Source organism: Thunnus maccoyii, chromosome 22 (genome assembly GCF_910596095.1).
Source record: "Thunnus maccoyii chromosome 22, fThuMac1.1, whole genome shotgun sequence".
Lineage (NCBI taxonomy): Eukaryota > Metazoa > Chordata > Actinopteri > Scombriformes > Scombridae > Thunnus > Thunnus maccoyii.
Window position 1 is genome coordinate 3,516,888 of NC_056554.1, and position 24,398 is coordinate 3,541,285.

At 37.6% G+C, this 24,398-nt stretch overlaps 1 protein-coding gene across 3 annotated transcripts in view; it reads left to right on the plus strand.

Moving 5' to 3' along the window:
* Positions 1 to 6,587: 6,587 nt before the first annotated feature.
* LOC121889541 (secretory phospholipase A2 receptor-like) overlaps positions 6,588 to 24,398 on the plus strand; it is a 34,183-nt gene continuing 16,372 nt past the window's right edge. Inside the window, exons 1-3 of one of the 3 annotated variants that reach the window (XM_042401576.1) lie at positions 6,588 to 7,787; positions 7,946 to 8,037; positions 8,507 to 8,834. In XM_042401576.1, coding sequence (XP_042257510.1) covers positions 6,917 to 7,787; positions 7,946 to 8,037; positions 8,507 to 8,638 — 1,095 coding nt within the window. In that variant the 5' untranslated portion in view covers positions 6,588 to 6,916 and the 3' untranslated portion in view covers positions 8,639 to 8,834. Of the gene's footprint in view, positions 7,788 to 7,945; positions 8,038 to 8,506; positions 8,835 to 24,398 lie in introns of those variants that run through there. The other 2 variants (XM_042401577.1, XM_042401575.1) reach the window with 2 other exon arrangements.

Consider the following 24,398-nt stretch of genomic DNA (forward strand, 5'->3'; position numbering starts at 1 on the left):
AAAAAGGCAAGTCTCCAAAATCCAGACTGGGTTGGGGGCTGGGGGTGTCTCAAACAGGTCTAGAATACTTGTTTACATGCTTATTCTGCTTGATGTGTTTTGCCACTATGAAGTTTGATTATATCTAAAAACCAATGGGGGGTTTTAGACACAACAACAACAACACAATAGGGGGGATGAATGTTTCAAAATGGCTTCCATTTGTGTTTCCCAGTTCCAGGACAGACTGAAGGAGCAAGGAGTGAGTGGAGTCACCCTGAAGTGGAGAGAACAGCCTGATGGGAAAGTCTTCCACAAGGAGGGAAAAGAAGAGAAGAAGAAAAAAAGAAAGAAGACTGAGCTCTGAAATGAAAACCCAGCTTTACTTATCTGTAATCCATGTTGAATGTTGATTCTCTATCTGCTAACAATACACTATCATCAGCTTAACCGTAACCTTGACTACATCCTGTATAGAAGAGTTTTATCCTTCCTCATCAATATTGCTGTGTGAAGTGTTTCAATCAAAGTCACTTTTCTTCCAAATAAAACATATGAGATGAGTCTTTGGCTTCAAGTTTACAGTGTGTGAACCAACCTGATAAAAGCAACAGACACACAGTTATGGCAGTGATTGATTGCAGAATAATAAAGTAATCTAGGTGATAATGGGAGCACTGGTAGTCTGCAAAGGCCTTCCATCCAACCTTTTGAAATCTGTCGACTTCTGTTGCTGCACTCAAACAAAAATGCTTTAGCAAAAGGCAAGAGTACTAAGAAAAGACACAACTGACAAATGTATGAAAAAGTGTGAGTATCTTATATAGATAATATGATATAGGCTGATAATATAGGCTGACACAGCAAAATGTAGCCACTTCACATTCCCTCCATGACAGCCAGTGGAGGAAGAAGTTTTTACATCCTTTACTTCAAAGCAGCAATACTACAATATAACATAAGTATGATGAGTAAAACGTAGTAGAAGTATAACAAGTGAAAATAGTGGTTGTGCAGTGACGTTAATATGACATTATTAGATTATTAATACTGATGCATCAGTGTGTGAACAACATTTTATTGTTGTAGCTGGTTAAGGTGGAGCTAGTTTGAACTACTTTATATACAGCAAACTTAACTGTAGGTAGTTAAGTCCAGTGGTTCCCAACCTAGAGGTTGGGCGCCTCCAAAGGGTCCCAAGATAAATCTGAGGGGTTGTGAGATGATTGATGGGAGAGGAAAGAGGTTAAAAGACAAGTGAAACACTGGTTTAATCTTTAATGTGTTGTATTTTATATCATGAGTGTTTTTATGTTAAATAAAATATTCTGTACAGTAACTAGTGACTATAGGTGTTAAATAAATGTATAATATTTCCTCAAATATTGTGGAGTATAAGTGGCTAAAAATGGAAACATTCAAATAGAGTACAAGTACCTCAAAATTGTACTGAAGAACAGTATTTGATTAAATGTGCTTAGTTTGTTGTCAGATGATGACAGGAACATGTCATGTGACTGAGCACCTCTGTTATTTTCCACACGATTGGACAAACTATGTGCTCCTACAAACATGGTTGTGAACGTCACACCAAACCTCTGTAAATATGTCAGGTCTAAATAATTACACACAACTAAAGAATATACAGATACATAGTGGGATTATAGTGAATTATCAATGACTGCATGAGCACATACTGTGTTTCATATTGCATACATGCTGAGCTCTCCACGTATCTGTGTGTGGGAATTAAAATGTAACACTGCACTCTTGTGTTTGCATGTGTGTATTGTTGGCTTCAAAGTGAGAGTCTAGTAAATGTGGGAACAAAGTGAGAGACAGACATGTAAAACAAGAGGGGAGGATGTGATTTGTTGTTGTAGTTTTACTGAACTACAGCTGATTGCATGTTACCCCTTAGAAATAATCTTACTACCATAGGATCATTAAAATGGTTTGCTTGAGAAAACATCTGAAATATCTTCATTTTAGAGGAGTCATTGAACCTCTCCTGTATTTCTCTCTTTGTTGGTAATGATTTACTGAGTCCTATTGCATTTCTACATGAGATGCTTGAGAGAATTTGAGGAAGAGAAATGAAACATGTATTGAGTTCAGTAAAGTGACTTATTTGGATGTAGTTTGGTTAAACTAAGAACTTGTAGTTTTGTATTGATTTGCAGCCTTGTAACATTTAGATAGGAGCTGTGTTAAGTGGCCTTTTTTGACACAAATGATAATGATGTAATAATAAACAACTCATCTTAATCTGGTTTCTTGGAGAGTGGATGTCACCCTTCGTTGATGAATCCTTCCGTGACCATGAACCTGGGAAGAATCTCCTGTGTGTCTGACACAGTTAGAGTGTAAGGTTGATAACAGAGATGGGGGGAGAAATTACTCACCTTGCGCAGCATTTCTGGAGAAGAAACTCAGGCACAGTGCAGATGAGTAGAGGAGAAAGCACTTGCTGCCAAACGGGCTGCCTGCATGAGAAAGATGTAAGATGAGAGGCCAGACAAGAACGAGCAACAGACATCATTTTTACCTTTATTTATCTCACCTGAGATGGGGAGACAGAAGCAACCCCCTCCCCAGTGTGGTGCCTCTAACACCTGGAACACACAGCCTACCTTCACCTGAACAGTGTATGTGCATCGCTGAACTGCTGCGGCTCGCACACCTGCAGTGTCCACACAGACAGCGTTGCTAACAGAATGTTTCATATCATTTCATTTGCATTTAGTTTAGATAGTAAAAGGTTAAGAAGTGTGTGCTAACTCTGAGGGGCATGGTGGGGTCAAGTTAGGTCCACTAGTTAGCTCTCACAGCATTGTTATCTTCACTCTTTATTATTTCTTTATTTATTTATTTATTTATTATTCTTCCGTACATTTTTTGACCAGTAACTACTCCTACATACTTTCAGCTACAAAAACCATTCATATATCCAAACATTAAGCTTGTTTCAGATATTTTTACATCTTTACAATGTAAGTGAATGGCAGAAAATGACACACATACATGCATACTGTCCCACATACTGTACATAATAATAATAATAATAATAATAATAATAATAACAATAATAACAATAATAATAATAACTTTATTTGTATTGCACCTTTCATACAAAAAATGCAGCTCAAAGTATAAACTGTACATACATACATACATGCTGTACATATATAGATATATACATGTTGTGTCTGTACATGCGCATACAGTAACACAAACTGACATAGAAACACACACACATACTAACACACACATGACTGACACATAAAGACAAGAATTGTTTTTTCTGTCTTTATGAAGACTTTTATTCACACACACACACAAACTGTTTTTTCTATCTTTATCAGGACCTTTACTGACAAACACACACACACACAAACTGTCATATCAGAATTGCTTCAGCAATTTCTTTAAGCTTTCAGCTTCCAATGAATTTCACCCTTCATCATTCACAGCTGCTTGCAGAGGCAGCAGTGGTAGCAGTAGCTGGCAGCAGCAGCAGCTGACAGCCTCCAGCTCTCTTATGCATCCATCTTGTTGGTTATACTGATTATTTTACCAGTTAAACCCCCACTATCATCGCTGCAAGTGAAGAAAATCCCTCCAGATGACACCAAATTCCTCAAACAAGCCAAACACACTCAAACAAACCTCCATACTAACTGTCAGGAGGGAAACTCACAACAAATAAGGAAAATAACACCAAATCTCAGTCTGGAAGCAGGTAAATCAACAGGCAGACCAAAGTAAAAGATGGTGAACATGGAGGTGAATGATAGTCCTGGTTAGGGGTGTAACGGTACACCAAATTCATGGTTTGGTATGTACCTCGGTTTTGGGGTCACGGTTCGGTACGATTTCGGTACAGCAGGAAGAAAAAAGAAAGGTAGAAAATACCATTTTGGTCTTTCATTTTAAAAAATGTAAACATCCAACAATGGCTCATTGACTATAACTATTACTGAAGCAGTTTAGTTTTGCTGCTGTGGAAAACAGAAAACAACCTTTATGTTTCTTGCAAGGAGTCAGGACACCTGCTGACAGCTGTTTTATGTTGATTTATGGTCTAACTGTATATAAAGTAATTCAAACTAGCTCCACCTCCAGTAGCTACAACTGTAGCATGCTGCTGACAAACTGGTGCTTCATATTAATAATCTAATGATTTAATATATAATAATATATCAGTCAGAGGGACCAAACCACTACTTTTACTTTAATACATTTTAACTAAATGTTTCTCTCTCAGAACTGGTTCTTACGACGTGCTGTCTGAACACGTCAGAAATCAAATAGTTGTTCTGAACGACGAAAAACGAACAAACGAAACGAACGAAAAGCCAACCATCACAGAGAGGGGAGGGGGACATGGTATTGTTTCATTAAGGAGATAAAGGCACATATTTTAATGGTAGTGTTGCACTTGGTCAGTATTATGGGTCACTTGTTTGTCATTCTGATGGCAGGGTAACCCAGGCTACCTTGGCTAAGCTGGCTAAAATACCAATGAGTATGTTAGGAACTCATGCTCTAGAGTTATTGTTCCTTATGTCGGACTAAGTGGATTATTGAACTATTTTGACAGTAATTGTCAAGGTCACGGAGCGTATTCTTCGTACAACTGGATGCACCGAACCGTAATGTCCGTACTGTGACGATTCAGGACGAATACATGTACTGTTATACCCTTAGTCCTGGTGTAATTAATGACAGCTTAAGGCTGTGGCTGTGAGTTCAGTGGGTTTCTGGGCAGTTCATGTCTTACCAGTGTCCTGATAATCAAGGCTATGCTCTCTTTTTATTTTTTCCCACATGTTGGTTTGGGGTCTCGCTGTCCTGGAGAATCTTACCGTCAGATTTCACGGGGAATGCAGCATCACACACAGGGTCTAAGGGCTCTAAAGCTCAGATTATTAGAGTGGGGGTTCAATAGCATTTTATTCAAACCTGAATCCAGTATGCAATTTATTTTGATTTAACTTTTAAGAATTGTAAGTAACAACCAACATTTTTTCAAGTTTCCTTTTTGCCAGAATTTTGAAGTTTGCTAACAGCATTGTGGATCAAGTCTTGAATAGAGAGAAAGTCTTTTCATCCCTCTTTTCATCTATGTATTGACTAGTCACTTAGTTTCTTTGGTAAAACATCTACAGTATGAGACTGTTAAATTTGTTCAGAAGACACATGTTTTGTGTTGGAGTAAACAGACATTAGCAGTTTGAAGCTATAGCTCTCACAGTCATGTTGTTTAATATGAAAAGAGTCTTAATTTCATCACTATTGTCTACTATTATTTCCTGTGTTGTACAACATTATGTGCATATTTGATTGAATTTGAGCTGTTTTTCCTTCACAATGTTGTTAATGGTTTTTAACTCAAATGTATTATTTATGTGTATTTTAATTGTGTTTACTTATGTCTGATGTTTTATCTTGCACATTATTCATATAGTGTTTGTGGCTGCAACTTCCCTGGTAGCTCAGCTCTGTGAAGCACATCATGCTTCCTCTTGTGCTTCCTTTCTTGATAATATCAAAGTCAAATCCATGTAAATGTGGAGCATGCAAACTAAGTGTGCGTCTCTGTTTGTTTGTTTTGCAGGAATGAGAGCAGAAAAACAGCACATAAACCTCTCAACCCCTCACATCAGTCTCATGTTATTTCCTCTTTTTTCTTTTTAAGAAATTGTGTTTATATTTATTTAAAACTGTTCATACAGTCTGAGAGCATGTTGAGGACACAAGCATAGCATTCACATGAACCAGAACAAGTTGCCTGTTTTAGTAAACTGTAAGTACCACAACATACAGACATAACAACCTTTTGAAACTTTTATACTATGGAGCATGCTTAGTGCACAAAGTTGTGCAACTTGTGTTGTCCGCTCTACTTTCTTCTTCAAGCAACCACCAGTCTCTTTGTTTCCTTTTCACTCAAAATCTGATTCAGTTTGGGTTCAAAAAGGTCAAAACCAAGTATTTATTTGTAAATGTTTGAAGGAAATACTAGCTTCCCTTTGTTTATTTATGTTGATATATTTAAAATGTTTTACTTACTATATATACGTGTGTGTGTGTGTGTGTGTGTGTGTGTGAGTATAGACATACACACACACACACAGACACACAGATTTCAAAGAGCTTAATGATCTCAAAATCTTGCTGTCCAATATGTGTCAACATGTCACAACCTGAGGGACAGTGAATGACCCACACACACACACACACACACACACACACACACACACAAATACATGCATAAGATCATAAGAGGACAACTACTTTCTACTGAGGAATATTCTGTGGGTACATGCCAATGTTTTGGAGACAAACATTTACATATGTGATACTTTTTGCATACAGAATGCAACAGACCAGTGAGTTTTGCCCCTAACAGAGAAGAGAAGCTGGTGTTGTATTTGACTAGATTTGCCTAAGAACAGCTAATATAGAGGTAGAGTTTCCTTTTAATAGTGAACATCGACACACAGAGACCTCAGAGCAGCATCATGATGGAAAGGACTTTGTTGAGTGTCCTGTATCTCTCAGGTCAGTGAAATATTTAAAGGTATAATATGTAATTTTTCCGCATTCTAATGTCTAAAAATGACTAGACCTATGTTATATATTTTGTTGAGTTGTGTTCAAACCCAGAGAAATCTGTATTTCAGTCAAGGTAAGGGTCCGTTTCATTTGATTGGCAATTAATAGCATCATATCCCCTTTTTGCGTACGTCAGTGTTGTTGTTGTCTGGTAGAAGCTGTCATGAATTGAATTGTATCTTGTTTTAAGCCACATTTTTATGATACATTTTTTAGACCTTGGTTTTAGATCTTTTAATTGGATAAAGGATTTCAGTCATCAGATGTATTATTAGTATTATATAGTAAAATTTCATTTTACTGTAATAATTACAAAATGTTAGAGTCACCTTACATGTTAAAAAGTGGTGTTTTCCTCACAGGCTGGTCCATCTTCTCCACATGTCGTCTCCATCAGTACCACTTTGTTGCTCAACGCATGAATTGGACTGAAGCTCAGACCTACTGCAGAGAGACATACACAGACCTGGTCACCATTGAAAACACTGAAGACATGAACCAACTCATCAACACAGTTTCATCTGCTGGTAATAACAGTCAAGTCTGGATTGGCCTGTACAGAGTCATTGATTGGAAGTGGTCAGATGGGTACAGAGGGAGTGGGGCTGAATATAGGAACTGGGGATCACAAGATCCAGATTTCAGGGTTGATGCCCTCTGTGTAACCACTGGAAATTTTAGTCCTTCATGGTATGGTGATTATTGCACAGATAGACGTTATTTCGTCTGTTATAAAGGTAAGTACCCAGCAAAGCTTTATTTCTTCTCTAATAATGATTATCAGGACTTCAACTCAAAGATTAATTTTCCTCCCAATAATTTAACTGCAGGAATACAGCTGGATCCTCAATTTGTTTTTGTGACACCACGAATGAACTGGTCCAATGCTCAGAGGTACTGCAGGGAGAACTTCATAGACCTGGCCACTGTGAGGAACGACAATGAGAACCAGGAGGTTCGGAATTTGATCCCACCTGGGGACTGGCCATGGATCGGCCTGTACAGAGATCCTGACTCCTTCCTTTATAACTGGTCTGATGGCAGTGCCTACTCACTCACCACATGGGGTGATAAACATTCAGTTTCAGGATTACTCAGATCAATGATGTGTGGTGTGCAGGAATCAAACCAATGGACATTCAAGTCCTGTGAAGAGAGATTTCCATTTGTCTGCTACAGCATCCCTGGTGAGTGGTTTACTGTCCTTCAGTGGAAGCCAGAGAATGCTGCATAACTTTAGCATAAATCATGTTTGAATGTACATGAAAAAATGTAAATATCACAGAACTAATAGGACATCAAATGAATGATTCATTTCTCCTCTCATTCTGTGTCTCACTAACAGTAAAGAGGCAGGTAGTTAAGCTGAGGATGAAGGTGCAGGACTCCTCTGTGGATCTCAATGACCCTGCTGTGAAAGCAAACATCCTGAAAAAGGCAAGTCTCCAAAGTCCACCCTGAAAGTGTTACAAACAGTTTCAAGGTGACATATGTGGGAGCAGGTGTGCAGGTGTAGAAAGAGATTTTTATGCACCCACAGAAACCTCAGTAGTGCAGAACAGAAAGCAGCCATGACCTTTGATACAAAAGAGATAATTATTAATTAATTAAACTATTGATTCTTTTGTGATCTTGATATAACAAATGATTATTCCAGTGTGATAATAATAGGCTTCATTTTCTTGTGACTGTACAATCATTATCTCATGATCACATGAAATGATCCAAACTGTCTCCACACGTTCATGGAAAATTTCTTTTGTAAACTGTTTTTGCCTCTTAAGAGAAAAGTCCACACCAATTTCTCCCATAAATTATTTTAAGATCAGGATCATAAAACAATAACACAAAGGTTTATCATGTGATCACAAGATGTTTTCAAGATGGTTTTCATTTGTGTTTCCAGTTCCAGGACAGACTGAAGGAGAAAGGAGTGAGTGGAGTCACCCTGAAGTGGAGAGAACAGCCTTATGGGAAAGTCTTCCACAAGGAGGGAAAAGAAGAGAAGAAGAAAAAAAGAAAGAAGACTGAGCTCTGAAATGAAAACCCAGCTTTACTTATCTGTAATCCATGTTGAATGTTGATTCTCTATCTGCTAACAATACACTATCATCAGCTTAACCGTAACCTAGACTACATCCTGTATAGAAGAGTTTTATCCTTCCTCATCAATATTACTGTGTGAAGTGTTTCAATCAAAGTCACTTTTCTTCCAAATAAAACATATGAGATGAGTCTTTGGCTTCAAGTTTACAGTGTGTGAACCAACCTGGGAGGGAAAAAGAACTCAGAAGAAAGAGACAAAGAAAACTGAGCTCTGAAATTTAAATCCATCTGAAAGCCGTGTTTGATGTTGATTTTTTATCTAATACTTATAAAACACTAGTAGTTATCAGAATAGAGGATTTAACCATTACTTGCTATTTAGATGTGGCTTTGGCTTCAATTGTTTTAGTATAAAAATAGTAATTTCATCACTATTACTCTGTGAAGTGTTTTAATGAAAGTTGATAAATTCCCTGCAGAATAAAACATCTATAAAAGAAACATTTTGGTCCTGAACCCTTCAGCAAAAGGCAACAGAAGCACTAACCAGTGTTACCAGTACTGAGAAAAATGCATCAACAATATTCATATAGGAAGTCATCACTGTGTAACTGTACCTTTTGAATAAGTCATCACTGGATGAAGACACACAGTATTTTAAATGACAGGTTACCTGTGTGCGAATGAAAGTGCAGCACTGCCCTCTTGTGTTTACATGAGTTTATTGCCTTCGAGGACAAAGAGTTGGAAAAATTGTGGGAAGCAAAGACAAACATTTGAATTTCATTGAACTCCCGTCGTAAAACACACAACACTGTGTGTGTGTGAATCATAAGTGATGAGTGGACAAAACCTTTATGTCTTTATTTTGTTCATGTGAAAGCCATGTTGGATGTTGATGTCCTATCTACAGTCTGTTTCCTAGAAATGACTTTTAGATTCTACTAAACTGCACCAGCAAATATGTTTAGCAGGAAATGTAATGTTGACCCAGTTATGTTTTCTGTCAACATAATGAGTAAAATGTTCAGTGACAACAAAATATACAATCTTGCAGTACAATATCCACTTGGACTGACTAGTCTACAGCATTACTGAACTTTTTGATGGTTATGTTTAGGCACTTGGTGGAGGTTAGGGGAAGATCATGGTCTTTGTGTAAAACAGAAAACATCTGCAGTGACTGGACGCACGAGACACAACATACTTTCATTCACTTGAAAAACATCACCTGTGAACATAATCATGTTTGTGAAAGCAACATACATGAGAAAACAATTTAGTCATATATTCTAGTCAACAGGGTTGCTACAGTACTTATACTATTACCGGAAGTTATAAGAGTAGAGAACTTAACCATAACTTGACTTGACAAGACTATATATACAGCTTACAATAAAGCAAAATGTCTCACTAGAAAACAGTTACTGATCCAAAAACGGAAACAACAACAGTGTACAGATCAAGTGTACTTTGTGACACAGTATAGTGGTGAAGCAAATAGAATTAAACAAATCATTAAAAGAAACTGGGACATATTGAAAAGTGACAATTCTCTTAAAGAAGCTCCTCCAGATGCCGCTACCATCAGCTTCAGAAGAGCTCCAACCCTTACTGATAAACTTGTGAAGAGTCATCTCCCCTTGTACAACAGAAAATTTGGTTAGGCATCAGGGCAGGTAACCACAAGTGCCGAGATTAAAATCATTGTGGTAATATGACCAATACCAACTACTTTACTGATATAACATCAGGTCGTAATTTATAAATTGCAGTTCCTCATATGTGGTTTACAGACTCTTGGCTGAACATAAACATGCTATAAGAACTGGCAACTCCCCATAACCGATGGCTCTACATTATAAAGAGGCTGACCATGGCAACTGAATAAGGGGTGGGGACCGATTAAAAAGGTTCTTACAGAGAGAATTCTTTTGAATAAACACATTGAAAGCTACACAACACCCTAGTTGAATGAGGAACTTGACTTCTCTCCTTTTCTGTAATTGTCTTTGATTTAGGTATCTGGGTTCATTGAACAACGTCAAGAGCCGTCTTGCTTGTGTGTATTAAAAACTTAAAAATTGGGATTTTATATATATATATATATATATATATATATATATATATATATATGTTAGTTTATTACCGTTTTTTGCCTTGACATTCCTTGATATTACGTAAATGCTTTGATGTGTGGTTTCCTCTGATGAACCGTATCTGTCATGTGACTTCACCAGTCTACATTAATCATGTTACTATTACCTGTCCATATTGATCATGTGATTACTTGCCAACATATATAAGAAGCAGCCTAAAGGCGACCATTTTGTACTTGCCCTGATGAAGGCCTTAATGGCTGAAAAGCATAGGCATGTTTTTAACTATGACTAAGAAGCCATGAAATATTGAAAGCTTTTTAAATTCATTACAATCTTGAGTGCCTCTGATCTTTTCAATAACTCATTACTGTCTGAATGATTAGAATTTGATTTTATTTTTAAAAACAGCGGGCACAGCGTTGTTCAGATTACAAGTTCAGCTGAAGCTGAACGAGGCTTCAGCAGTGTGAGTTGGTGTGAGAGTGGCTATTAGCCCAGAAAAAACACTGGCAATAAACCTACATGACTACCGAGACATACATACCCACTCTATCTGACTAACTGACACTGCTGAAGCCTCAAATCACCAACATAGTTTTGAGTAGAGGGGGACCAAGAACCAACCTCTGGGGCTCAAAAATGAAGCCAACGCAGGAGTGCCAAAAACTGCATTTCCTTGACTAGCCACTTGAGGCTCCAAAAGCGAATCAATCCTCATAGACCCCCTTGTAAAGATGCCCAACTTTACAGCAGAAATAAACATGTACAACCAAGTTGTTTTAATCCTTCACCTCTCACGTTCACACATGTCATTTGATACATTATTATAAAGACGTACATTATTCCAAAGAAATTGATCTTAACAAATCAAATCAAATTTTCACAAAGTAATTATTTTATATTCTCAAGAGCTCAAGTTTATTATGTTGTGATCAGTTTCTTTTTACAGATTGAATGTTGAAATCATTCATGTCTTCTCTGGGTTTCCAATAAAGTCGATGGCTTTCATTTGTGTTTCACATTTCCAGGACAGACTGAAGGAGAAAGGAGTGAGTGGAGTCACCCTGAAGTGGAGAGAACAGCCTGATGGGAAAGTTTTCCACAAGGAGGGGAAAAGAACTCAAGACCGAGAGAAAGAAAACTGAGCTCTGAAATTAAAATCAAACTAAGGCTAACGGGAAACCTATGACGAATACTGATTCTATCTGCTAATAAAATGTACACACAGTTCACTGCCTTGTAGTTATCAGAGCACTAAACCATAACTTAGAGTGAGCTAGTCCTTTATCAATACTGTGTGTGATATTCATAACTCCTAATGAAATGTAATCCTCTCCAGAATAAAACATATGTATGAGTTGTTGTGTTTGCTTCAAGTTTACAGCAGTGCCAGTAAGTTCAAGTCTTATTTTGCATTGAGTTGTGCATTTTTAAAGCCACAAGAGGGCAGGCCATGCTTAGCTTAGCTTAGCTTAGTTTAGCTTAGCTTAGCTCAGCTAGCAGTATTTTTTACTGTTTTCTAAATACTCCAGAGGAGGTGAGGAAATTCATAACTGTTATTTTACTATTGTCATAACTATTCATTTCCACAGCCAGTTTTATTATCAACCTTATTTAGTTTTATTGGATGATTTTACCCAAAGTACTTGGAGAAAAACAAAAACAAACCTACATTATAGTGTTAGAACCACATCTATAGACCTGACACATGATAAGCAAATGTTTCACCAGTTTTTGACCTGTTAACACCCTGGAGTGGTAAAATAATAATAATTTGGGTCTACGAGAGTCAAAAAAGATAACATTAGTCTTTAGGTCAGAACACTGAGCTGTACTATGCGGTCTTTTACTGTCCTGGTGCTTCATTACTCCCACAGCAGTTTACTTTCAATTGCAAACAACTACCTGCATGCTACCATTAGCTGTCTAATTTTTTCTGTGTGCGTGTTTGTGTGTGTGTGTGTGTGTGTGTGTGTGTGTGGTCACCAGCAATGTTGTGACAGACCCAGGAGTCCTCTCCCTTCTCCAGCTGTGACACCAGTGACACTGAGTCCTGCTCCCTGCTGGTCAACAGTGCCTCACTGCTCCGCCGGCAGCAGGGCGGCCAGAAGGCCTCACCAGTCCGGGGACACGTCCTCAGGAAGACCAAGGTCAGATTTCACAATGCAGACTGGGACTAGAGTGATGTATAATGGTTTGCAGTATTCTGGGACAGTTTTGGCAGTCCTGTTTCAACATGAGTCCCCTCATGCACAAAGTTCATTAAGACATTTTCCCACATTCTTGAGTAGAATTAACACATTGTCTTATCACCCAACATCAGTGTTGGATCTCACTAATGCTCTTGTGGCTGAATGGGATCAAATCCCTGCAGCCAGGTTCCAACATCTTATGGAAAGGAAAACTGTTTTTTTTACATCCTGGATTTTATTTTTGTAGCTCTGACTCATGGTTCTGTCAGTTATGACATCATACTCACCAAAATATTTACTAATTTTTACTATATTTTTTATGACCAGTGTAGTACCTGTAGTACTGGAAACTGTGTTAAGTCACAATAACTAGTATATGGATCAGCAAATAGGGAAAGAAGAACATCACACTTGTGGCAGCAATGCCACGCCAAGCTGTGTGTCAGGGTGGAGAGAGGAGGAGAGGAGGAGCAGTGTGTCAAACACAACACACTAGAAGTGAAGCTGTTTTATCTGTTTCACTTTCTGATAAAAATAAGTTTGTGTTTGTGGTTTGAACATTTAATCCACTACAAACTCCCCTTTAAATCATTGAAATCCTGCAGCACATGTTCATCAAGCCAAGTTTTATTTAGACTTTTTTATTTATTCTGACAGGTTTGAGGCTAGAGTAGGCAAGTGCCGAAAATGTTTGTAAAAATAATCTTTTTTGCTCATTTTCCAAAACTATTTTCTTCTATTATTTTCTGTATTGTACAACATTATGTGCATATTTGGCTGCAACGTCCGTGGTAGCTCAGCTCTGTGAAGCACATTGTGCTTCTTCCTGGAATGAAATGTATGATATAAATAAAGTTTTGTTTGCTTTCTTGATAATATCAAAGACAAATCCATGTAAATGTGGAGCATGCAAACTAAGTGTGTGTCTCTGTTTGGTTGTTTTGCAGAAATGAGAGCAGAAGAACAGCACATAAACCTCTCAACCCCTCACATCAGTCTCATGTTATTTCCTCTTTTTTTCTTTAAGAAATTGTGTTTATATTTATTTAAACTGTTCATACAGTCTGAGAGCGTGTTGAGGACACAAGCATAGCATTCACATGAACCAGAACAAGTTGCCTGTTTTAGTAAACTGTAAGTACCACAACATACAGACATAGCAGCCTTTTGAAACTTTTATACTATGGAGCATGTTTAGTGCACAAACTTTCTTCTTCAAGCAACCACCAGTCTCTTTGTTTCCTTTTCACTCAAAATCTGATTCAGTTTGGGTTCAAAAAGGTCAAAACCAAGTATTTATTTGTAAATGTTTGAAGGAAATAAAAGAAAGTTTTTTGTTGCTGAATGAATACAAATAGTGTAAAAACATTATGAATTCATATTTTATGTCTGTGATGTGGGAGGAATTTGAAGGTATATTGGTGGGTAATGGTGAATCCTCTGTTTTATTTCCTGTTTTCTTGCTGAATGAATACAATACTGTATTTGTATTGTGGAGAACCTCCGGACACTGACCTCTGGTAGCTGTTTCAGGACAGCAGCTGACAGTTGGTAGGCCCCTTCATCCTGGTTTACTGTCCACTGGCTCTGAAACCAGAGCCCCTCATCTTCATCAGGGCCTTTTTTAGTTGTGTCCATTACCTGAACTGCCAGTTTTTAATATGGAAAACCATATTTTCTCACTTGTCTCTAGTGTTGTGTAGCCATGCAGATACTTTTGGTTGTATTTGTCCAGGTATTGAGATTTCTGCACCAACACAATGAGACTGAATAGAATATTGTTTATGGCACTAACAGCATTAAATAATTAAAAATTCAAATTGGTCCACTGCTGTGCTCACTGATGATGTCACTGATGCAAAATACAGTTTTTGCAGTCGTGTTTCAACATGAGTCTCCTCATGCACAAAGTTCATAAAGACTAGAAGTGAAGATATTCTATCTTTTTCACTTTCGGATAAAAATAAGTTTGTGTTTGTGTTTTGAACATTTAATCCACTACAAACATTGAAATCCTGCAGCACATGTTCATCAAGCCAATATTTATTTTGATTTTTTTTATTTATTCTGACAGATTTGAGGCTAGAGTAGGCAAGTGCTGAAAATCTTTGTAAAAATAATCTTTTTTGCTCATTTTCCAAAACTATTTTCTACTATTATTTTCTGTATTGTACAACATTATGTGCATATTTGGCTGCAACGTCCGTGGTAGCTCAGCTCTGTGAAGCACATCATGCTTCCTCTTGTGCTTCCTTTCTTGATAATATCAAAGTCAAATCCATGTAAATGTGGAGCATGCAAACTAAGTGTGTGTCTCTGTTTGTTTGTTTTGCAGGAATGAGAGCAGAAGAACAGCACATAAACCTCTCAACCCCTCACATCAGTCTCATGTTATTTACTTTTTTTCGTTTTAAGAAATTGTGTTTATATTTATTTAAACTGTTCATACAGTCTGAGAGCATGTTGAGGACACAAGCATAGCATTCACATGAACCAGAACAAGTTGCCTGTTTTAGTAAACTGTAAGTACCACAACATACAGAAATAGCAAGCTTTTGAAACTTTTATACTATGGAGCATGTTTAGTGCACAAACTTTCTTCTTCAAGCAACCACCAGTCTCTTTGTTTCCTTTTCACTCAAAATCTGATTCAGTTTGGGTTCAAAAAGGTCAAAACCAAGTATTTATTTATAAATGTTTAAAGGAAATACTAGCTTCCCTTTGTTTATTTATATTGATATATTTAAAGTGTTTTACTTATATATATATATATATATATATATATATATATATATATATATATATATATGTGTGTGTGTGTGTGTGTGTGTGTGTGTATACACATACACACACAGAAATTTCAAAGAGCTTAATGACCTCAAAATCTTGCTGTCCAATATCAACATGCCACAACCTGAGGGACAGTGAATGGCCCACATACACACACACACACGCACGCACGCACGTACGCACGCACACACACACACACACACACACACAAATACATGCATAGGATATACTGTTTATAATTAATATATATCAATCTTAATGTTGGAGAAGTACCACTCCATTCTTCAGAGACATGCTGTACCCTCTGGTTTGCATCTTTGTGGAGAAGGATTCATACTGCAGCAGGATAATGACCCCAAACACACCTCAAAGCTTTGCAAGAACTACTTGAAGACCAAAGAAGACCAAGGAGTCCTGACTGTCATGGACTTTCCTCCACAGTCACCTGACCTCAACCCCATTGAACATTTATGGGGCACTTGAAGACTGAGAAAGATAAACTTTCTGTGACATCACAAGAAGCTCTTTGGAACATTGTCAAATCCTGCTGGGATAACGAGGCTCATCAGGTTTTCAACAGACTTGTGGAGTCCATGCCAGCTGGAGTGCATGATGTCATTAAAGTAAAAGGAGGAAATACTAAGATATTCTGTAATTCATGTACATTTTTCAAAGATTAAATTTTTCACTCAAATTGTTAAGCTGATATTATCATTTGTAATGAAAGAAATAGTTTTACATTCAGAACAAATGCAAAATAGAAGTATCTTGACAAGAGGTCTCAGACTTTGGATCCCACTGTACATGTACATCCTTTTTTTCATTTTCTGGAGTCTCATCCTGTGTGGAATCTTAGGAAGCACTTGTGTTTGTTGGTAAACCAGAGATGATCATCACACTTTCTGCACTTTGCATAAGAAATACAATATATTTGTATGCATCTATTCAACCCTTTAGACTATAAAATGTACTTGTGTCTGTTATTGCCAGTGAGTAGTAGATAGCAAAAACATGAACCAGATCATCATTTTACACAATAATACATCACCATCATTCAGAATGTCTCAACATTTACACTAACTGCACTAATTATGTCTCAAGACAACACATGAAAAATCACATTTTAGAAAAAATAAAACATGTCTTTAAACCATCAATTCAGTTTTTTTTTAGAGAATAAAGCACATGCTTGTATTTTTTTAAAGGTTGTCTTGATTTCAAGGTGTTATGTAGTCAAATATATGTGGCTCCACTTCCTGAAAATGTGTCCCACCCCAAAAATGCAACATTATACCCACTTCAACTCCTCATCTGATTTGATAGAAACTTCTGATCAAGGTTTACAATGTGTGAAAATTACAATATGTATAAGTGAGAGGCTCAGAAGGCTTCCTGCTGCCTGAAGGCAACAATATGCAGTAGAGTAGTGGTGTAGAGGTGTTAACCACATTTAAACATTTCAAACATCCAGCCCAGCCTCTCTGTGAACAGGTATCATTGGAACTACTTTCTACTGAAGAAATAGTCCCAATGAAAACTGATCACAGTGAATTCTGTTTGTAATGAAGACTCCAGAGGGAGATGTTGCTGCTGAATTATCTGAATGACACTTTTTCAACACTGTGAGCTCCAAAAAACAAACAAACAAAAAATTGTATAGAAGACAGAAATCTCAGAAAAACATAAAGACAAATAAAACTGAAACTCTGCATGCTAGATACGACTGGCGGTAAGTGAGAAATAAAATATACATTTCTGTAGTTGGGATGAACTGATCCATTCAAATCAACACCTTTGCACACGACCAAAGTGTGACTCTGAAAAAACAGTCTATACTATACTATATGCAAATACTTTTTGCATATAGAATGCAACAGAATAGTGACTTTTGCCCCTAACAGAGAAGAGAAGCTGGTGTTGTATTTGACTAGATTTGCCTAAGAACAGCTAATATAGAGGCAGAGTTTCCTTTCAACAGTGAACATCGACACACAGAGACCTCAGAGCAGCATCATGATGGAAAGGATCTTACTGGGTGTCCTGTATCTCTCAGGTCAGTGAAATATTTAAAGGTATAATATGTAACTTCTCCGCATTCTAATGTCTAAAAATGACTAGATCTATGTTATATATTTTGTTGAGTTGTGTTCAAACCCAGAGAAATCTGTAATTTCAATCAAGGTAAGGGTCCGTTTCATTTGGTCGGCAGTTAATAGCATCATATCCCCTTTTTGCGTATGTCAGGGTTGTTGTTGTCTAGTAGAAGCTGTCATGAATTCAATTGTATTGTTTAAGTCACATTTTTATGATAGACTTTTTAGACCTTGGTTTTAGATCTTTTAGTCGGGTGAAGGATTGTTAGTATTATATAGTATTATTTCATTTTACTGTAATAGTTAAAAAATGTTAGTCACCTTACATGTTAAAAAGTGGTGTTTTCCTCACAGGCTGGTCCATCTTCTCCACATGTCGTCTCCATCAGTACCACTTTGTTTCTGAGCGCATGGACTGAAGCTCAGACCTACTGCAGAGAGACATACACAGACCTGGTCACCATTGAAAACACTGAAGACATGAACCAACTCATCAACACAGTTCCATCTGCTGGTAATAACAGTCAAGTCTGGATTGGCCTGTACAGAGTCATTGATTGGAAGTGGTCAGATGGGTACAGAGGGAGTGGAGCTGAATATAGGGACTGGGGATCACAAGATCCAGATTTCAGGACTGATGAACTCTGTGTAACCACTGGAAATTTTCGTCCTTCATGGTATGATGATCATTGCACAGATACACGTTATTTCGTCTGTTATACTGGTACGTACCCAGCAACGCATTATTTCTTCTCTAATAATGATTATATTGAAGTTCAGGACTTCAACTCAAAGATTAATTTTCCCCCCAATAATTTATCTGCAGGAACACAGCTGGATCCTCAATTTGTTGATGTGAAAAAACGAAAGAACTGGTTTGATGCTCAGAGGTACTGCAGGGAGAACTTCATAGACCTGGCCACTGTGAGGAACGACACTGAGAACCGGGAGGTCAAGAATTTGGTGCCCAGTGTAGACTATGTATGGATCGGCCTGTACAGAGATCCTGGTATTAACTGGTCTGATGGCAGTACCTACTCGTTCACCAATTGGGGTGGTTCAGTTTCAGGATCACTCAGATCGGTGAAAATGATGTGTGGTGTGCAGGAATCAAACCAATGGACGTTTATGTGCTGTGAAGAGAGATTTCCATTTGTCTGCTACAGCATCCCTCCTGGTGAGTGGTTTACTGTCCTTCAGTGGAAGCCAGAGAATGCTGCATAACTTTAGCGTAAAACATGTTTGAATGTACATGAAAAAGTGTAAATATCACAGAACTAATATGACAGCAAATTAATGATTTATTTCTCCTCTCATTCTGTGTCTCAGCACCAGTAAAGAGGTGGGTAGTTAAGCTGAAGATGAAGGTGCAGGACTCCTCTGTGGATCTCAATGACCCTGCTATGAAAGCAAACATCCTGAAAAAGGCAAGTCTCCAAAATCCAGACTGGGTTAGGGGCTGGGGGTGTCTCAAACAGGTCTAGAATACTTGTTTACATGCTTATTCTGCTTGATGTGTTTTGCCACTAGGAAGTTTGATTATATCTAAAAACCAATGGGGGGTTTTAGACACAACAACAACAACACAATAGGGGGGATGAATGTTTCAAAATGGCTTCCATCTGTGTTTCCTAGTTCCAGGACAGACTGAAGGAGCAAGGAGTGAGTGGAGTCACCCTGAAGTGGAGAGAACAGCCTGATGGGAAAGTCTTCCACAAGGAGGGAAAAGAAGAGAAGAAGAAAAAAAGAAAGAAGACTGAGCTCTGAAATGAAAACCCAGCTTTACTTATCTGTAATCCATGTTGAATGTTGATTCTCTATCTGCTAACAATATACTATCATCAGCTTAACCGTAACCTTGACTACATCCTGTATAGAAGAGTTTTATCCTTCCTCATCAATATTACTGTGTGAAGTGTTTCAATCAAAGTCACTTTTATTCCAAATAAAACATATGAGATGAGTCTTTGGCTTCAAGTTTACAGTGTGTGAACCAACCTGATAAAAGCAACAGACACACAGTTATGGCAGTGATTTATTGCAGAATAATAAAGTAATCTAGGTGATAATGGGAGCACTGGTAGTCTGCAAAGGCCTTCCATCCAAACTTTTGAAATCTGTAGACTTCTGTTGCTGCACTCAAACAAAAATGCTTTAGAAAAAGGCAAGAGTACTAAGAAAAGACACAACTGACACATGTGTGAAAAAGTGTGAGTATCTTATATAGATAATATGATATAGGCTGACACAGCAAAATGTATCCACTTCACATTCCCTCCATGACAGCCAGTGGAGGAAGAAGTTTTTACATCCTTTACTTCAAAGCAGCAATACTACAATATAACATAAGTATGATGAGTAAAACGTAGTAGAAGTATAACAAGTGAAAATAGTGGTTGTGCAGTGACGTTAATATGACATTATTAGATTATCAATACTGATGCATCAGTGCGTGAACAACATTTTATTGTTGTAGCTGGTTAAGGTGGAGCTAGTTTGAACTACTTTATATACAGCAAACTTAACTGTAGGTAGTTAAGTCCAGTGGTTCCCAACCTAGGGGTTGGGCCCCTCCAAAGGGTCCCAAGATAAATCTGAGGGGTCGTGAGATGATTGATGGGAGAGGAAAGAGGTTAAAAGACAAATGAAACACTGGTTTAATCTTTAATGTGTTGTATTTTATATCATGAGTGTTTTTATGTTAAATAAAATATTCTGTACAGTAACTAGTGACTATAGGTGTTAAATAAATGTATAATATTTCCTCAAATATTGTGGAATATAAGTGGCTAAAAATGGAAACATTCAAATAGAGTACAAGTACCTCAAAATTGTACTGAAGTAAAGTATTTGAGTAAATGTACTTAGTTTGTTGTCAGATGAAGACAGGAACATGTCATGTGACTGAGCACCTCTGTTATTTTACACACCATTGGACAAACTATGTGCTCCTACAAACATGGTTGTGAATGTCACACCAAACCTCTGTAAATATGTCAGGTCTAAATAATTACACACAACTAAAGAATATACAGATACATAGTGGGATTATAGTTAATTATCAGTGACTGCATGAGCACATACTGTGTTTCATATTGCATACATGCTGAGCTCTCCACGTATCTGTGTGTGAGAATTAAAATGCAACACTGCACTCTTGTGTTTGCATGTGTGTATTGTTGGCTTCAAAGTGAGAGTCTAGTAAATGCGGGAACAAAGTGAGAGACAGACATGTAAAACAAGAGGGGAGGATGTGATTTGTTGTTGTAGTTTTACTGAACTACAGCTGATTGCATGTTACCCTTTAGAAATAATCTCACTACCATAGGATCATTAAAATGGTTTGCTTGAGAAAACATCTGAAATATCTTCATTTTAGAGGAGTCATTGAGCCTCTCCTGTATTTCTCTCTTTGTTGGTAATGATTTACTGAGTCCTATTGCATTTCCACATGAGATGCTTGAGAGAATTTGAGGAAGACAGATAACAGAGAGAGAAAATAAAACATGTTTTGAGTTCAGTAAAGTGACTTATTTGGATGTAGTTTGGTTAAACTAAGAACTTGTAGTTTTGTATTGATTTGCAGCCTTGTAACATTTAGATAGGAGCTGTGTTAAGTGGCCTTTTTTGACACAAATGATAATGATGTAATAATAAACAACTCATCTTAATCTGGTTTCTTGGAGAGTGGATGTCACCCTTCGGTGATGAATCCTTCCGTGACCATGAACCTGGGAAGAATCTCCTGTGTGTCTGACACAGTTAGAGTGTAAGGTTGATAACAGAGATGGGGGGAGAAATTACTCACCTTGCGCAGCATTTCTGGGGAAGAAACTCAGGCACAGCGCAGATGAGTAGAGGAGAGAACACCTGCTGCCAAACGGGCTGCCTGCATGAGAAAGATGTAAGATGAGAGGCCAGACAAGAACGAGCAACAGACATCATTTTTACCTTTATTTATCTCACCTGAGATGGGGAGACAGAAGCAACCCCCTCCCCAGTGTGGTGCCTCTAACACCTGGAACACACAGCCTACCTTCACCTGAACAGTGTGTGTGCATCGCTGAACTGCTGCGGCTCGCACACCTGCAGTGTCCACACAGACAGCGTTGCTAACAGAATGTTTCATATCATTTCATTTGCATTTAGTTTAGATAGTAAAAGGTTAAGAAGTGTGTGCTAACTCTGAGGGGCATGGTGGGGTCAAGTTAGGTCTACTAGTTAGCTCTCACAGCATTGTTATCTTCACTCTTTATTATTTCTTTCTTTATTTATTTATTTATTATTCTTCCGTACATTTTTTGACCAGTAACTACTCCTACATACTTTCAGCTACAAAAACCATTCATATATCCAAACATTAAGCTTTTTTCAGATATTTTTACATTTTTACAATGTAAGTGAATGGCAGAAAATGACACACATACATGCATACTGTCCCACATACTGTACATAATAATAATAATAATAATAATAATAATAATAATAATAACTTTATTTGTATTGCACCTTTCATACAAAAAATGCAGCTCAAAGTATAAACTGTACATATTGTACATACATACTGTACATACATACATACATGCTGTACATATATAGATATATACATGTTGTGTCTGTACATGCGCATACAGTAACACAAACTGACATAGAAACACACACACATACTAAAACACACATTACTGACACATAAAGACAAGAATTGTTTTTTCTGTCTTTATGAAGACTTTTATTCACACACACACACAAACTGTTTTTTCTATCTTTATCAGGACCTTTACTGACAAACACACACACACACAAACTGTTTTTTCTATCTTTATGGGGACCTTTACTGACAAACACAATGCGTTTCAGTTAAAATCAGCTTTTTTTAAAAAGCTGTTATCAGAATTGCTTCAGCAATTTCTTTAAGCTTTCAGCTTCCAATGAATTTCACCCTTCATCATTCACAGCTGCTTGCAGAGGCAGCAGTGGTAGCAGTAGCTGGCAGCAGCAGCAGCTGACAGCCTCCAGCTCTCTTATGCATCCATCTTGTTGGTTATACTGATTATTTTACCAGTTAAACCCCCACTATCATCGCTGCAAGTGAAGAAAATCCCTCCAGATGACACCAAATTCCTCAAACAAGCCAAACACACTCAAACAAACCTCCATACTAACTGTCAGGAGGGAAACTCACAACAAATAAGGAAAATAACACCAAATCTCAGTCTGGAAGCAGGTAAATCAACAGGCAGACCAAAGTAAAAGATGGTGAACATGGAGGTGAATGATAGTCCTGGTTAGGGGTGTAACGGTACACCAAATTCATGGTTTGGTATGTACCTCGGTTTTGGGGTCACGGTTCGGTACGATTTCAGTACAGCAGGAAGAAAAAAGAAAGGTAGAAAATACCATTTTGGTCTTTCATTTTGAAAAATGTAAACATCCAACAATGGCTCATTGACTATAACTATTACTGAAGCAGTTTAGTTTTACTGCTGTGGAAAACAGAAAACAACCTTTATGTTTCTTGCAAGGAGTCAGGACACCTGCTGACAGCTGTTTTATGTTGATTTATGGTCTAACTGTATATAAAGTAATTCAAACTAGCTCCACCTCCAGTAGCTACAACTGTAGCATGCTGCTGACAAACTGGTGCTTCATATTAATAATCTAATGATTTAATATATAATAATATATCAGTCAGAGGGACCAAACCACTTTTACTTTAATACATTATAACTAAATGTTTCTCTCTCAGAACTGGTTCTTACGACGTGCTGTCTGAACACATCAGAAATCAAATAGTTGTTCTGAACGACGAAAAACGAACAAACGAAACGAACGAAAAGCCGACCATCACAGAGAGGGGAGGGGGACATGGTATTGTTTCATTAAGGAGATAAAGGCACATATTTTAATGGTAGTGTTGCACTTGGTCAGTATTATGGGTCACTTGTTTGTCATTCTGATGGCAGGGTAACCCAGGCTACCTTGGCTAAGCTGGCTAAAATACCAATGAGTATGTTAGGAACTCATGCTCTAGAGTTATTGTTCCTTATGTCGGACTAAGTGGATTATTAAACTATTTTGACAGTAATTGTCAAGGTCACGGAGCGTATTCTTCGTACAACTGGATGCACCGAACCGTAATGTCCGTACTGTGACGGTTCAGGACGAATACATGTACTGTTATACCCTTAGTCCTGGTGTAATTAATGACAGCTTAAGGCTGTGGCTGTGAGTTCAGTGGGTTTCTGGGCAGTTCATGTCTTACCAGTGTCCTGATAATCAAGGCTATGCTCTCTTTTTATTTTTTCCCACATGTTGGTTTGGGGTCTCGCTGTCCTGGAGAATCTTACCGTCAGATTTCACGGGGAATGCAGCATCACACACAGGGTCTAAGGGCTCTAAAGCTCAGATTATTAGAGTGGGGGTTCAATAGCATTTTATTCAAACCTGAATCCAGTATGCAATTTATTTTGATTTAACTTTTAAGAATTGTAAGTAACAACCAACATTTTTTCAAGTTTCCTTTTTGCCAGAATTTTGAAGTTTGCTAACAGCATTGTGGATCAAGTCTTGAATAG